General features: G+C 38.3%; 1 protein-coding gene across 10 annotated transcripts in view; it reads left to right on the forward strand.

Moving 5' to 3' along the window:
- Positions 1-17,709, forward strand: part of Stxbp6 (syntaxin binding protein 6) — a 234,629-nt gene that overhangs the window by 53,728 nt on the left and 163,192 nt on the right. For 8 of the 10 annotated variants that reach the window (XM_074068246.1, XM_074068247.1, XM_074068249.1 and 5 more), the window contains exon 2: positions 17,232-17,420. In XM_074068246.1, the coding sequence (XP_073924347.1) occupies positions 17,267-17,420 (154 nt within the window). In that variant the 5' untranslated portion in view covers positions 17,232-17,266. Of the gene's footprint in view, positions 1-12,578; positions 12,603-17,231; positions 17,421-17,709 lie in introns of those variants that run through there. The other 2 variants (XM_074068251.1, XM_074068253.1) reach the window with 2 other exon arrangements.

The raw sequence follows: 17,709 nt of genomic DNA on the forward strand, positions 1-17,709 counted from the left end.
GACATGACATAGAATAGAATAGAAAACTCAAACCAGGTTTTTTGGGGGGAGTTTTTCCTTCAACCCCTGTTTAAAAAATTAGAGCACCCTAACTTTGTAATAGATAAAGTAGGTATCTATGGGATTTTGGTTCTATAATTCAAGCTTGTTTATTTCTAAGCATTCTTTCTTGCTAATTTCCATGCGGCTTCTAAGTTAATTGCATAGGGAAAAATGAAAAATTTAGTTTTCTTCACTGTATTGATAATACTTTTGGGTTTGCACTTAAATCATTTACTTTTCTATCTCGCAAAATACATTGAGCTGTCTTTATATTTACATACTATTGAGAAGCATATGATAAATGAGCAGAACTGCAATAGTGGAAATTAGCATAGCAATTTTGTAAATAACCCAGCTTGAAGGAACACTGTGGCCAAGAAACACCCATGTCACCAACTAATACCAAGTGACTTCAAACTAATGAAGGCATGGGTACTTTTTAATGATATGTTATTTATCTACCTTATCTCGTTTTATTAATTTTAATTTGGCTAATAAAAGTTCCTGATTTGTAACCCTGTACTCTTTCTCTTTGGGGCTTCCCAGTTCTAGCTGGGTTGCCTTATGCAAAGCCATTCCATCAAATACCACATTGGTACAGTCATCTAGAACCCCAGGCGAATTTCTGTGTTATAGGAAGATACACAGAGTTAGCAGACCAATGGTGTAATAATGGGTTGTCTTAGGTATTTCATATAGGGAGTGAAACACATGGTGATTGTCTAGGAAATAATACCTTGGCATTATATAATATTACGCTCCAAGTGTTTTTATGGTGAACACAGAAATCTAAGAAGTTTGCTGCATAGGACTTTGAGAGAAAGGCTAGATATAAAATTTAAAAACAAAAAGCTAAAAAACCCACAGATCTTCCATAGTTAAGCCCTGATTTGATATCCTTGAAACAGCACCAGTTACACAGAACTGCTTTACAGGTTCAGTGCTCCATCTGGCATAGTCTCCTGACATTTTCTGCCCTGCTGTGCCTCTCCATGGGCAGTACTTGTCTTATTTATCTCTGAGATTCCTAGCACAGATTTGGAACACAGTAGATACTCAACAAAATGCTTGACTGAAAGCATGAAAACATGAATAGATAAGGTCTAGCTTTCGAGTTTCTGTGGAACACTGATTCTATATAAAGAGATTAACTAGTACAGCAGTGGAAGAAAACTACCAGGCTGGGATTTTTAAGAATACCAATCAAGTAGATGCAAATCCTTGAATATACATCTTTGCCTGTTTGTTCAGTGATTTGAATTGGAAAAAGTACCTATGAGTAATATGTGCAGTTTTAATAGTTGTGCCTAGTTTTAGAGTTTGTACATAAACTGAGGTGTCCTGCAGAAGTTTATACCAGTTGACAGTGTTTGAGACTACTGGCATACCACACTACTCTCCCTGACGCACATTATCAGAGCAGTGGGCATGTTGGAAGAGCATATAAACTGTTCATAAATCTTACAAGGGCTGAGCACTGGTGGCTCATACCTGTAATCCTTGCTACTCAGGAAGCAAAGATCAGGAGGATCATAGTTCAAAGCCAGCCTGGGCAAATAGTTCAAAAGATCCTATCTCGAAAAAAACTTATCACAAAAAAGGGCTGGCAGAGTGGCTACAGGTGAAGGCCCTGAATTCAAGCCACAGTACTGCAAAAAAAAAAAAAAAAGAAAAAAGAAATCAAAAACAAAAACAAACTTTTTGAGATTATTTGATAAGAGTAGTTGTTTTTGTTTGTTTGTTTTGCTGCTCACTTCCTCCAACTGAGGGATTGTTGATTCCTCAATCCTGCTTTCCTCTCCCATTGGGCAGAACCTTTGTTTTCTTTCTTCTTCTTTTAATTTTTAAAAAAATCTCTGACCTACTTTCTGAAAATGTATTCTTAGCACTTTCCCAATCATGCTAATTAATTTAGTATTTATGCCAGGTTCTAAATCCTTAGTTATACTTGTGATAAACCAGTTACTAGAAGAACACAGCAACCAGGATGATGAAGGTCAACTAGCATGAAGCCTCATTTTGAACAGTATGACAGGAAGTAGTGGGACTTGAGATTTGAGATTGTAGAGACAGTAAAGGGTACGGGTCTAGTGTTGCCAGGTTCTTCCAATTTTCAAGAGAAACTGGAAATCTGTTACCACTAATTATATGTGTAATACATACATGGGTAAAGAAAACTATTTTTGCAAAACTATTCACTTCTAACCTCAGTGACCATCTCTCTAGAGGTGGGAATGAGTGTTGTTTGGTGCTGGGAATTGAACCAGTGGCCTTGAGCACGCTAAGGGATGAGAATTTTTAAAGTACTGCTCTCTCCCTTTCCATCCCAACACACACAGAACGATGCTTAGTACCAGATGGACATTCAGAGACTTCCTGTTTGCCTCAGACACCTTTTTCCTATAACCAATTGCTTTTTTTTTCCTTTGCAGTTCCTTAAGTATGTAGATTCTGTGCAGAAATGGTTCCTAGTAGAGTATCCTGTGCATTCTACCTTAAGGTGGGGTCAGTCTCTCTGGGCACATCCATTGTGCAGATCACAGGTGGAAGGTACATTAGGTTACTCACACCCACAAACAGCTTCCTAAAGCATCCCTTATGGCTTCCCATTGAAGTGGATCTACCTGCATAATCCATGCAGGCAGCCTAATTAAATTCTTTCATTACTTTTCAAGTAATTACAGTCTCTGAAGGATTAAAAATGCCTCTTGTGCTGGGGAGCAGCAACTTCACATTCTTAACTTAGTCAGTTAGCTTCCTGTTTTCCTTGCCTTTCTCCTTGACTAGATGATTTTTTTCCTTGAATATATCTAACTTGTTTGTGATCTCCAACCCAGGTCATAGTCATTACTCATAAATGTTAAATGAAAAAGGATAGGTACTGTTCTAGATGAAATTTCTTTGTTATTACTGTTACTGTATCCTAGAAACACAAATATTCATCACACCCAGGTGACTATCATCTTAAAAGATTTGGAGAGCTTGGGTCACCACTATTAATTTCCCTACCAGATGATTAGTGGTGGGTGATAGTGACTTTTATTCTTCATCCCATTACTCTATCCCTTTGCTGAACTCACAGGATCTGTCTAAATAGGTTTCTTCTTGAACGCTGCATTGGTTTGCTGACTTGTCAGTTGTTCTTCCCCACTAGCATGTATGTTCCATGCAAGAAAGAACATTATTGATCTGGTTCTCACAATCCTTAATGTCTAGGACAGGGATGCCATGTTGAATGAGTGTATTTATAACCCAACTTTGTTTTACTCTTTGTGCATGTGTTTTTTCTTCTTTTCTTCCTTCTTTCTCTTTGGGGTTTTTTTTTTTTTCAATGTCTATAGCACTCTGCATCTCCTTAGGGTAGCAATACTTCATTCACAGTGGATAGACTTCATTCAGTTGACTCCCATTATTATTTTCTTGATTAGGATGGCAGTCCCATATGCTGCAGAGCAGTGGAACTAGGATAGGATTGCAAAAAGAAGACCCGTTTCCTTCCCCTCATCGGTCTAGGAGAAAAGATACACCTCTTTGAATTCCCTCATAGGTTTGCACAATGAAATAAGAGGCCATTTGAGGAAAAGCTTTGTAAAATACATTGTAATGGACGTGCTTTTGCATATGTAAGCTGATATCCTGACATGCTCATTTGCCTTTCAATCCTGGTCACTTCAAGTGGGAGGAGTCACTCCTAGGGAGCTGATTTCCAATAACCTCCTCTACCACCTTCACAGCAGTCCTGTGAAGTGGGTAGACCTATCGCATTTTAAAGATGAAGATACAGGTCTCAGAAATGTAGAATTTTGCCTATGGAGTAAAGGCAAAGACAGGCTCAGACCTAGATCTTCTGATAACAAATGTAGACTTCTTTTCACCATCCACCTGTCCATCAGGTGGGGGCAGGGTAGAAGTAACTACTGTGTCCTGGCCTGCAGCTTCTGGATGATGATCTTGATCACATGGGCTTGAATGTCTTTGTAATTTGTTAATGTGTGATCCCATTAAGTTTGTACTAGTGTTAATTGGGTTCATATTAAAGTTGTATTCGATTGATAGATTTTTTCTTCCCTATCAAACAGCTAGTTAGGTCAGAAGTTATTTATTTTCTGGGACATGCTGATTAAAAAGAGGTTGACACTGAATGACAGAAGAGCTGATTGAATGAGGCAGAGTCTGCATTTGCATATGAACCTTGAGTCTGACCTGGATTTGTAGATTATTCGCTGACAACCCAAGACATAGACTAGGGATGCCCATGTACCCACTCATCTCACTCCTATGGGGATTTCACAGTCACCAGATGCTGGATCCTCATCATGGCATTCTAGCTTGTTGCTACTTGGGAATCTCACATGAACCTGTAAAAACTCTTCAGTTACCCAACAGGACCTCGTGCAGCTGCCTGTGAAAATCGAGATAATTCTGGCATTTGGGGAGCAGTTTAATAGGGCTCTGATTACAGATTGCATGCACCTGGTGCTGTTTTTGTATCGAGGCTGAGGGGTACAGTTCCAAAGACAAGATCTGGGCTTATCAGATTCCTATTTTCCTACCCTGTTGTGTGCCAGGGCCTGGAATGGGTACCGAGAAGCCCTTACAACAGCTGATTTAGGCACTGGTGTGGTTAGAATGTACCGTTAGGAGAAGACCAGCACTAGAACATTAATTCCCAGACTAATAATGCACGTGCACCTTTGCCCAGGGTGTGTTCTCCTGCCAGTGGCTCAGAGCACCAAGACTGTTGAAGGGGCTTCTGTGGTTGGGGTCAGTACAGAGTCCTGTGGGTTAGGAAGTGGTCAAAGTTATTCTGTGATTCTTGGATTACCCCAGGCTGTTCTACTTGGGCAGACTATCATTGCTTTTGGCCTCCACAACCAAGTGAGAAAACACAAACTGTGAAAATTCAAGGCAAAAAAGGTGACAGCCAAACACCTATGGGCTAGAGGGATTCTAGTCCAGTACTTAATTTTGTGCCATTTCCTAAGAAAAGGAATGAATCTGAGAAGTGTCTGTACTGCAGTTAATCATGTTTTCTGTTTCTTTTTGTTCTCCCACTATACCACTGCTATCTAACTTGGAACTGCTGTAATATTTTACGTAATTATCTCAGGCTTCTCTGATTTTTACTTAAAAGAACATTGCAGTAAAGTTCAGAGCAATGTCTAGTCCAAACCTTAGCTTTGTTATTTTTCAGGTGTATGGCTTTGGAATTACCCTCTACCTCAGCTTCTAAATGAGAAAATTGGATGAAGTAGATAATCACCAAGATCACTGGCATCTATTGAATTTTGAAGCTTAGGAATGCCAAAATTCTGCCCTGCCCCTGCTTTTCAGCCTCAGTATAAGCTATGGGTGGGTAAGGCCTGAAAAGGTATCAAGGAATGGTTGTTGGTTGGCTCATTTGTGAAGATCTTGCTGAGATCCTTCTCACTCTCAGTAAAGTGGAATGGATTAAATTCCCTTGCAGAGCCTTTTAAATGGTGAAACTCAAGGCATTGCTTCTAGGCAAGCTAAAATTGCTTAAGTGCTGGCAGCAAAAGATGGAAGGCACAGAAATTGTGAGGGGGAGGTAACAAAGAGGGTCCAAGTTTTTGCTTTTGAAATGCCAGAGGGGGGTAATACAGTAAAGGAAGTGGAAAGAGGAATTTCCCTTGAGAACCAGCAGAAACCTTTGAAATATGTGCCTTTCATATTTAAGCGTTTTCCGGTTTGGAAAATAGCCTACAAGGTTCATAAAACTGCCTTGTGGAAGCCATCCAAGATCTCAGGAGTTGACTCTCATTGCAAACTGCAGGAATTGAAGGAGAGAGGCCAACAGCTGTGATGAGGCTCAGTGGGCACTGTCCTGTTTATGGAGACAGAGATCTATTGTAGAATCTCTCTGCCAAAGTATTGTCAGCTCCCCAGTTTAATTTGTGGAATCAAAACAGCTCTATCCTAACAAGACTGTGTGATCTTTGCCAAGTCAACAGCGTGACATGCACACTAGAGATGAACAAATATCAAGAAAGAATGACTTCAGACTATAGCCCAACTCATTATCTTTGTAGCTGTTGGGCAGCGATGATAATAATATCTTGCCTACCAGAAATCAAGGCCAATCAGAGGCAAAATTGTGAAGCAGTTGAATTTTGAATACCAAAGTCATATACTAAGTATATGCCTCTCTGTGTCAATATTTGAGGCAATGACAGGGGAAAGTATTTTTGGAGGCTGGAGATAAACCTTTCTACTACCATTCTGATTATACTGCACAGGCATAAATTCACAAAGTTGACCATTGGGGAGACCAATTAAAAGTTAGAATTATAGTCCTTGGTGAGATCCTTATGAGATCATAAGTATTAATGAACCTTATTGAAAAATTTATTTAAAAATCGAGGCATTGAAGAACAGAGTGTCTTGACTTTTAAATTAACAAGGTTTAAAATCGGCCCAGGAAGCATGCCACTTCTGTGCTGTGTCCCGCCATGAAAGACTTCCTGGGAGAGCATAACTCTGACTTGTCATTTCCAGAAACTCACTAACTGAAGCTTCCCAAGAAGTTGTAATGTGGGATCCTCCAAATCAGGGATTCAAGTAGGGGGTATTATTTTAAAAATTGGTGTTAACTGGGTGCCCATGGTTCATGCCTGTATCCTACCTACTTGGGGGCAGAGATCAGGAGGATTGCAGTTCGAAGCCAGCCTGGGCAAATTTTTTGCCATACCGTATCTCAAAAAAAAAAAAAAAAAACAGTGCAAAAACAGGGCTGGTAGAGTGGCTCAAGTGGTATTGCACCTGCCAAGCAAGTGTGAAACCCTGTGTTTAAACCCCAGTACTGCCCACCCTCCAAATGTTAGATTTAGAAACTATTTTAAGGCAGTTATGCTTTGCTTTAAAAAAGAAACCAGAAAACACATATACTCATTTCAGCTATATTTTAGCTTTTTATAGGTTTTGTACACTTAAAAAAAAATGAAGGTTCACTCTATAGGCTCATTCTCTTTTTAGTGTATGTTCCAGGTCTGTTCCAAAACAGAATTAGCTTAATCAAAAAAACTTAAAATTCCCCTGAGATTCAACTCAAGAAAATAACTGGTATAAAAGTCTAATCTTGTATGTTCTGGAGAATTTTTTTTCTTTATTATTAATTGTAGGTTTTTTAAAAGTCCATAATTTCTGGGGGGAGGTTGCCCAAATAATGTATACACATGTAAGGAAATGTCAAAACAATAAAATGAAATTAAAAAGAACCCATAATTTCTGAAATAAATTAAACTGTGTTCAAAGGCAAGGTAATTAACTATTGCCTAACCGTCTGCTTCCTTTATGTATGGGGTGAGTGCCTTTTGCATCTTCTGTCTTTTCTTCAGCATAAGTAAAACAAGCACACCAATTCAGCAAGTAACACAGAGCCTGACACATATGAGGATGTCTGTTTTCATGTGAGAGCAATCCTTGTGTGGTTGTTGTCTGTGTGTGCACATAGTTGGGATAGATTTGGTTCTTTTCAGAACTCTCTGCTGTAATTGATGTCCTCAGGCCAATATATTGTTTACTTAGTTTTCCAGCTAGTCTTTGGACACTTCGGTTACATAGCTCTTTATAGTTTGTTTTATCTTACTACCCATTGTTCTTTGTTTATGGTTAAACTCACTTTTTTTTTTTTTTTTTTTTGCGGTACTGGGGCTTGAACTCAGGGCTGTCACCTTGAGCCACCTCACCAGCCCCTATTTTTGTGAAGGGTTTTTTGAGAGAGGGTCTTGCAGAAACTATTTGCCTGGGTTGGCTTTGAACCATGATCCTCCTGATCTCTGCCTTCTGAGTAGCTAGGATTATAGGCGTGAGCCACTGGTGCCCAGCTAAACTCACTTTTTAAGGCCTGTCTTGAGTTTAGATTGATGATCCTGTCATAATCCTGTGCATGCATTACAGCCTAGTCTTCCTGTTGGTATTTTATTTCTACTTCTTACTGTAGAAGGGGTATGCGGGTGCTTTAAGAACCAACTTAACTGGTCCTTGGAATTTAGACTTACTAAGATTCTATTATCATAATGAAGGATGCTTGTGATATCTTCATCGCACCTTTAAAAAAAAACAACCCTCCAAATGGCATATCCTGCATGTTATGGTGTGAATCTGAAATGTCCCTCAAAGGCCATGTATTTAAGGCTAAGTCACTAGCCTAAGGTGCTATTGAGTGATGGTGGAACCTTTAAGAGGTGGGACCTAATGGGATGAAATTACATCATTGAGGGTGTCCCCTCGCCCCTTCCTCTTTCTCTTCTTTTGCTACTAATCTACCATGAGGTTAGCATTCTTATTTGCTACTTGCTCCCTGCCCTGATACTCTGTCTTGCCACAGGCCCAAAGGTAACAGGGGCAAGCAAAGTTGTACAGAAACCATGAGCCAAATAAACCTTCCTTCCTTTAAATTGTTTAATCTTAGGTATTTGTCACAGTGACAGAGAGCTGACTTAATACCTTAAAAAAATCCTGTGTATCCCATGTGTAGCTTTGTTGGTGGTATTTTTTGGCTTTTTCATATTGTTTGTTAAAATGAGGAGGTAGTGATTAACAAGAAGGTTAAAAAGTACAACTGCAATGCAAATGAACATAAAAACCCAAGCCTCATGGTAAATCAGGGTTCGTTCTTTGGATATTAAACCTACAAGAGGAATGTGCTTACCAAACATATAAACAAGGAAAGAGGAGATGAAAATAGTCTGGGTTTACAGTTGAAGCAAACATGAGTCAGTGGCTCAGAGAATCCTGTGAACATATTTCTCCTGAGAAGGAGAGTTTATATACACAGGAAAAAGAAAGCCGAACGAGCCCAATATTGGAAAAGAGAGTCCTCGTTTCTCTCCTTAAAGAGTTAATTATGACTGTGGCTGTTGTATGGTAGTGTTGTTTTTCCACTGCTCCCAAGGTACCTGTCGCTAGGAGAAAGCACAAGCTGGTACACTGTTCACCAAAGGCTGTGGACCCTGGGGTGGCCCTGCAGTTGCTCAGAGGAAAGGTGCCATTTCCTTTTCAGGCCGAGAGGACTCATGACTATTCATAGTATTTACTCTGCTTTCTCACAACTCTTTGAAGGTGGGAAATTAATAATTTCCCATTGGTTACCAATAACGACTAAACTGAAGTAAAAAAGCAAAAGCAATAATTGAATCTCAATAATATGTTTTTACATAACTTCCAGGTTTGAGAACATGTACCTTAAAACTAAAATGTTTGTAGAAATACTCTAGTCTGGCTAGAGTGGAGTAAGCAATAGATTCTGTCACCTAATTTCATGTTTCAAAATCCAGGGATAATTTTATTAACATGTTGGCAAACATTTTTTCTGGATATCTCCTGTGCATATGATTATACAATTGTACATCCATTAGTTTATTTTCTGTTTGGTAACCTTTTTGTTTTCACTCTGTTATTTTGTGGTCATCTTCCCAAGTCAGTATCTATAGGTCTGTGCCATAATTTTAAAAGGACATGTAAATATTCCATCAGATTGATGGGATATACTTTATTTAACCAATGAAGATTGGTGAATATCTAGATTGTTTATAATGTTTTGCTCTTAAGAGTGAATGTGAGGTAAGCATGCATCTACAATACACAAGTGTGCATGTTCACACATTTCTCTAATAGTGGTTCAGAGTTTCAATTCAAATACTAATCTCTGTGAGGGACAAATTATAACACTTTCTCATAATCCTTAGACAAATAGGGGTCAGCTAAAAATGGCACAGTTTGCTATTTATTAAGTACAAATATCTAAAGATTCTAATTTATAGTCTTGAAGAAAACTACATTTAGTGGCTATTTTGATTCTACATTTGGGATTGAATATGGAAATACTTTGTGAATTCATGAAGTGTTGTACAAACTTTAGTGATTCATTACCAGTGCTTGTTTTGGAATATAAATAGTTCAGTAAATAGAGGGGAGAAACTCCTAAAGACAATGTTTCTCAGCCTGGTGGTGCAGGAGAATAAATTGAAAAGGCCAGTAGGGAAACAAGTCTCCAGCCCTGGCCCCTGTGCCCCTGAATCTCTGATCAGGACCTGGGCTCCCCAGGTGATGTTGACGTCGTCTTTATTTGGAGTTCCTCCTCTAAGATATTTCTTTGCCTGTCTTCAAATATTTTTCTAGCAGTCTAGAGCATATTTTTAGCTTTTATTCTTATTTCTGTTTTTTTCCTGTTTAGAAGTTTCTGGCTCCTTCAAGGATGTTCCTGCAGGAATTTTTGTGTACCTTATTAATTCAGTCTAGACTTTATAAAGTTTTTGAATCCTGCTGTTCCTATCCCATGGAAAGCCCATTCCATGGTCCTTATTGTTTATATGATTGAACTTGTAGCGATTGTAGTTATAAACTTTGAATGTTGTCACCAAAGTTATTTGTCTCTTTTTGTGGCTTATCTGATTCCCCCTTTAGCTTCTACTTGTAAGAACTGTTAGTTAAAAGGATTAGTTGAACTACATGGAAACATTATTTGGCAGAAGACTAAATTTTTTTCCTCGTTTATTATTTACCTGCATGCTTACATGCTATGAAAAGAGGAGCACTTTCATCTTGGAAAGCTATCTTATTAGAGTAATATTGTCTAAGAAAAAGTTTCGCATATTTAAAATCAGTAAACCTTAAGTGAACTTTTATAAAGTGGTTAAATTGATATGAGATTATCTCATTGATCCTAATAAACGAAATCAGAGAAAGCAAAATTGATTTTATTTTCAGAGCAAATTGCATATGTTCTGACTCCATGATGAAGTTTTTAGACTTGAGCAAAATTAACATTTTTAGATAATATTTAGGTTTAAAAATTATGTAATAACATCTGGATTTCAACATTTAGTATGTATATACCATGGAGTTTGAGGGAAGTAATTTCACATTTTTCTACTTTGGTTTCAACACTTACAACATTGATCCTTTCTTGGCTGAGGTCAAGACCTGAGGCATGGAGAAGAAACAAACACATCTCAGCTTCAATCATCTTCAACTGGACAGCATGCTAAAATATTACACTAGACAGTAGAGATGGTTGATTCCAGCAGAACTGGAGCTCTTTCAGGGAGACTTCTAAATCAGTCTGGCTAGAGATGGTGAAGCCCCAAACTAAGGCAGAGGAAATGAGAATGAAGAAAAACTGGTGGAACCAGAAATATTACATCCACAGGACTTGATGATTGGTTGGTTGTTGTGGGAAGTTGGAAGGTTTGAGGAGAAAGGAAGAATCTAAGTTAACTCTCAGTGAAAATTCTCAGTTGATAATTAGATATATGGCTTTAAAAGTAGGATGGCTATCTGAGCTGGACATGTAATTTTTCTTTGTGTTAGTCAGCTTTCCATCACTGTGACAAAATACCCAGGAAAATTCAGCTTAAAAGGAGGAAAGGTATTTTTGTCTCAGGGTTTCAGAGATTTCAGTTCATGGACAGTTCCACTGGTTTGGGCCCGTGGTAAGGCAGAAAAATCGTGGTAGAGAGTACTTAGTGGAGCAAAGCTACTCACCTCAGGGCTTCCAGGAAGCAGAGAGAGAGAGAGGAAGAAGGTCTGGGTCCCAATATCCCTTGCAAGGACCTGCCTGCAATGACCTCATTTCCTTCTACTAGGCCTCACCTTCTGAAGACTGTACCATCTCCCCATAGCACCACAGGCTGACCTGTGCCTTTACAACCTGGCCTATTGGGGGGCATTTACGATCCAAACCATAACAGTCTCATCAGGTTACAGGTGAAAATTAAAGTTGCACTTGTAGAATTTTAAAAATAAAGTGGCAATATAGAGAAGCCCAATTTTAGAAAATAATCTCACTTCTTTTATTTCTGTTATTTGGGTTTACCTCACTGGAGCTCCCATGTCTAGGGAAGACCAGCTGGTTCTCCCCCAAAGTCTTCTACTATGACATTACTTTACTTATAATGTCAATGCCTCTGACCTGGATATTACCATGTTGAGCACATCCACTTCAGAGTTGAATCATATTTACTACTTTATGAAGGTGACATCTAAAACCAGGACAGAATACTTGCCTTGGCACAGCCAGGGCCAAAACATGCTCAGAAGATTGTATGTTAAATGTAGGCTCATAAGGAAGAAGAAGTAGATAGTGTTAGATAAATCAAGCATCTGTTAGTATTCAGCCGAACAGATGACACTATTACCTCACCAGAGGAGCTTTTTCTCAAATGAGAAATAGTTAAGGCATGTAGAATTGCCTGTATGATAATGAAAGCCTTGCCAGTGGCAAGTTTTGATTTGCTAGAGTTCCTCTTCCTCTGCCTAGTCTCCTGACCACAGAGGACAAATAGCAACTGTAGCAAAAATGCTAGTGTTAAAGTACAAAAACATCTTATGCTTTTTCCCCACTTTACTTACTTCATCTGCCAGGTCACTGAGATCACTTGAGTGTCTAACTTCCCTAAAGGATAATCTTATTTCCTGTTTACTTGGGTGGTAAATGGCCATCTTCCCACAGTAGCCCCTGTACTAATAAAAGTGGATATGAATGGATTTTATATGACTGAAAGAAAGACAGTTTTGATCAAGATTTTCTTCATCTAAATGTGAGTAGTTTCTGCAACCATCACTTAAGGCAACCAGCTGCTTTGACTTGCAAATCATATTGTAGGTTTGTTTCTTGGATAGAAAAGCTTTATAATTATATCCTATAGAAGCTTTGGAGCAAGAAAAGGAAAAGCTTCCATGGGATAGTGTAGGTCGGAGTAACACATAGTCATTGGTGCATCATTGCTGTTTTATTTATGTTATTTCCTTTGAATGTACACCTGATTCTGGGCTGGATATTGATTTGCCTTCAGCAAGATGTAAGACCTGATAAAGCTAAAGGTTAAATCATGAGGGAAAAAATACTGTGCATTATTTTTCAGTATTCTCTCTTGAAATGATCCTTCCTTTCCAAACCCATCACTTCCTTTCTAGGCTAGATTTTACTTCTTCTTTATGCTAATATATTTTAAAATTGTTGGCAGGATGACTGCATGGCAGCCAGAGAGCCAGTTAGAGAATTAAAAAAAAAAACCAAGATTTCTTATTTTGTGTGTAATAAAAGAGGGCTCCAGTAGTTTACCATTTTTGAAAGGCTCTCCATGCTGAATTTAGATGAACAATCAGATTTGGAACACTCTTGTAGAGATATAATTCATTGCCCTAAAGCTATAACAGTACCCCTTTTCCTTTCTGATTCTTTCCCTTCTAGCCCACTGTACATTACCACTCCCAGGTGACATTAAAAAACATACACACATGTGCACAGCATGCAGTCTTTTGATACCATCGCCCTGAACAGAAAATTTGGTAATTTCCCATAGAATGAATCTGACAGTCTATTAGTGAATTTCTTGAGAGTGAAGCCTATAAATCCTTCAACTTCATAACACTTATGACAGAGTTTTCCACTTAAGAGACCATTTATTCATATGTAGAGAGTTTCATATTCATGAGTGAGAAAAGCAAGACTTTGGTGGATAAAGTTGGGTTTCACTTTTACAGATACCTTCTGGTATGGATGGTACATTTATTTAATTGCTACAGGTTCAGAAGGTTTTTTATTATTCATATGATAGTAGGAGAGTTAAAAACTTTCTACTTTTAGGCAACTTTTTATTATTCAGGGACTTGAATAAGTGGTCTGCACACATTGATCTATTCAACTCTTCAGTTCCAAGACAGGGGAAGATATCTCCATGTTGCAGTAAGTAAACTGAGGGTCAGGAATTTTGAGATTTATCAATAAATCTAATAGGGCTTATGTGTGAAACTAAAATTTAAGCCTCGGCTTGTTTGTTTCCAAAACGTGGGCTCAATGAAATTACTGGTTTTATCTTTCCTACACCCTATCCCCAAATTTGTTCCTGACCACTGAATATCAGTGTGAAAAAACAAAAGGTCATTTCTATTGCTTACCAGTTTTTGACGGAAAAGATTAAGATTTCCTAAGAGTTTGGTAAATTTTTTTTTCTGATAGATTTTACACAACAAAACCATAGCTATTTCTTTTAACTACCATTTGAGAAAAAATGTGAATCTGAAATGAAAAAGCAAAAGCTATGCTAGTTGGGAGGTGCTGGTCTGACAATGCATAATGAGCTTGGAAACATAGTTTTCTTTCTACCTTGCTTACAGAGTAGTTTGAAATCAACATGCTGTTTCACCAGAACTCCCAGCCATAAAGCTAGGCTCTGGACCCAAACACTGGCCCACAGCAGGAGAAACAGGTAGATAAATAGATAGGAAAATAATTTATTAAATTTTACCAGTTTTTATCAAAACTTGGAAGAAAAAAGTTCTCAGTCTGTCTCTGTCTTGCCCAAAGCAGTCTTACAACTTACTGAAAAAGATTAAACAAAGTTTAGGAAGTAAGCATGGGTAGATTTTGCTGTGTGCCTTAATCTCTTCTTTTACTTTGCTTCTTTTCTCTATCTTTATTCTTGAAGGCCTTACTCCTTTACAGTTCTTTAAAACCTTGCTTCTAAAGTCTTTCTTTAAAACTTTGCTCCTTTTCTGTTCTTTAAAGTCTCTTTCCTTAGACTCACACTGTCCCTTCTTTAGCATAATCTCTCTTAGAGTCTTTGCCTTCAGACTTGCACCGTCCCATCAGACTTGTACTGTCCCATGTTCTCTCTGTAGATTTCTTAAAGTCTCAGTGCTCAGACTTGCAAACAACAGCAGCCGTGTCTAAAAACTACATTAGCATAACTCTTAAAGTCTCGGTCCTTAGGCTTGCACTGTCCTATGTTTTCTTTAGCTTAGCTTTTCTAAAGCCTATGTATAAAATTCTTAGTGCAGATTTGCACTGTCCCATGTTCTCTTTAACTTCTAGCATAACTCACCAGCATCATTCTCACAAGCAGCCCACCAATCAGTCCATCCCCCATCAAAAAAAAAACCTTCCATCAATCCCCCATCAAAAAAACCTGCATCCTCCTTCAGCAGGTCTTTTATATCCAGTGGTAAACAGTAGAGCAGCAGTTCTTGGGGAGGGGCGTAACATTGTAACAAGAGAAACCTGCATTGCTACTTCTCTGAATGTAAACAGTTTAGGAAAAGCAGCTGTGCTGCATCTTGCTTTCTTGCCCTCTTCTGTGGCTGCAAACACAGCCTGCAGATTATTGGGCACAGCTGTGCTTATGTAGGCTTCTCATAATTCACTCCCCACGGTGCCTCAGTTACCTGGGGAATAGTTTTTCTCTTGCAAGATGAGCCTTTTTCCTGGTACCAGTGCTCGGAGGGCAGGCCATTCTTACTCCCAGCATGGTATTTTCTTCAGGATTTTAACTCCTGCTTCTTTTTTTTAATATGTCCCTAAAGGTGAGAGATGAGATGCCTTGAAGCTAGAAAAGAACTAGCATGTGGTTCCCTCTTTTATTTTTTTTTTAAAGTCCTTGAAAATTACAGTACTCTACTAGATAAGTCATAGCCTTAAGCCTGGTGGGAGAGTTCTGTTTGCTAACTTGTAGGAAATCACAATATCAGTCAGTAGTCAACATATTAAAAACCAGACACTCCTGCCCTGTTGTCATTATTTTTTTCAACCAGCGTGAAAAACCTGATAACAATGATAAAAAATGTCATGATCAGAGTATGAGGAGATCTGAGTGTAGATCTATAAAATCTAGATCTATAGATATGTATTCTTGGCTCATATGTTGATTTGTATTCTTGATACCACTAGAATAACCTGCCCTATTTCAGAATTAAAACTAGGAGATATTTCTTTAACCAGTGAGATGCTCTTTTTAAATACATATTTTCCCCCACTGGAAGGTTACAGATGTAGACAGGCTAGAGGTGGGCAGCTGTATTGTTAACATTTGTGAATTTTGTGTTGGGAAGGATGTTCCCATGGTCTTCCATCATAAATCATCGGGATTTATGAGAAACCTTTGATGTGGTCAATTGTCAGTTCCTTAGAGACAGAAGCCATGTCTTCATTTTTAATTGTATCTCTAATACTGAGCGTAAAGTGGCAAAGAACAAGAATCTGTTTACCAGTTGGTTCAATTTTCCAGCGGCGCGATCAACATTTCGAGCTGCATTACTACATATAGCAGTGATCTCTAGATACTCCGCACAATCTGTATGATCAACCCAAAGTTTCTTCCTAAACCTTAGGATTTTTTTTAACTTCCCAAACAAATCTTGGCTAGTAATTAATCACAGATATTTATACTAAAATGACAGAGTAGAGAAGGTTTGTTAAGTTGCTCTTGGTCCTTACAGAGGTAGGGTTCATATCCAGATTGACCTTGAACATGACAGACACAAGTAGAATTAAGACCATTAGGGAAGTACAACTTTCGGAAAACTAAATATAACATGGGAACTGTGTATGTGTGAGTTTGGTGGGGGGAGATTCATTGTGACTCAGCCACACACTGCTTTATTTTCTTAATTATTGGGCACCCACTGCCAGTTAACTATAGGAGGATAATACATGGGAACTGCTGGGTAACATTTCCAAAATACTAAGCATTAGTCAGATACTTTTTTGGAATTCCGTGTCTACTTTGGGTGAAGGAAAATGTTGAGAATTTGGTGAGGTCCAGAGTCTGGCAACTAGATGCAGAGGAATGCTGGAAAATGAGGTTCATTGTAAGAGGGTGATAAATAAGAGTTCATTACTTAACTGATCAAAGACAGCTAAAGGAGGGGTAAATTAATGAACTTCTGCTGCTTATATAGTTATTATGTAGAAGATGATGCAGTTATTTCCACTATGAATGGAATTAGGGAAATAGATTTTATACTTGTGTTAAAGAAGATTTGGAAGAGGTGTAAAGAACTTCTTGACTTCAAGCATCATTGAACAGTGGAAAGACTCCTCAAATGGAAGTGAGAATTTGTGTTCTTACAAAAAGGAATGGGGCGGGTACAGCTTGCCAGTTAAAGGGAGGTACAATTGGGGTACAAGTTGACAAGGTTCCTAGATCCCATTTCATGCTGCTCGTTTCACCTTAGGTTTGACATTTTCAGGGAGTAAATACAGATTTCCTTTTCATTTGTAATTTTTCATAGCTACTAGAAATATGAAGACCTTGCCTTTTAAAGTTTCTATGATGTATTTCAAGCAAATAAGAGGTTAAACTGCATTTGACCTGCAAATGAAATTGCTGCTCACTCTTGTATGAGCTCTACAAATTGTCAGTTCCAAGTTTTCTTTTCTTTCTTTTTAGAAAATTCACTGTGTGCCCACCTCACTTGTTCTACAATGAGTGCGAAATCTGCCATCAGCAAGGAAATTTTTGCACCTCTTGATGAAAGAATGCTGGGAGCTGTCCAAGTCAAGAGGAGGACAAAGAAAAAGATTCCTTTTTTGGCAACTGGGGGTCAAGGCGAATATTTAACTTACATCTGTCTGTCAGGTAACGAAAACCAAATCTTACTATCATTAAAATAACTTCTGTTTTAAGATAGTTAATTCTTAGGTGTCTGTGAAGGTCATACTCATTTTGTAGATTGTTTCCTGTTTTCTCTGTTGTCTTCCTATGATCCTTATTCACTAGTGGTCCCTCTATTTTTGAGGATTGCTTGTATTAAAAAGATAGTGTGGTTTAATTTTAATGTGTTTTTCTAGTTATTAAGAATTTTTGCAAAGGGCTTGACAGATACATTTCTTTGTTCATACTTTCCTTCTTAGGAAGTAGTCCAGCC

This window comes from Castor canadensis, chromosome 3 (genome assembly GCF_047511655.1).
Source record: "Castor canadensis chromosome 3, mCasCan1.hap1v2, whole genome shotgun sequence".
Classification (NCBI taxonomy): Eukaryota; Metazoa; Chordata; class Mammalia; order Rodentia; family Castoridae; genus Castor; species Castor canadensis.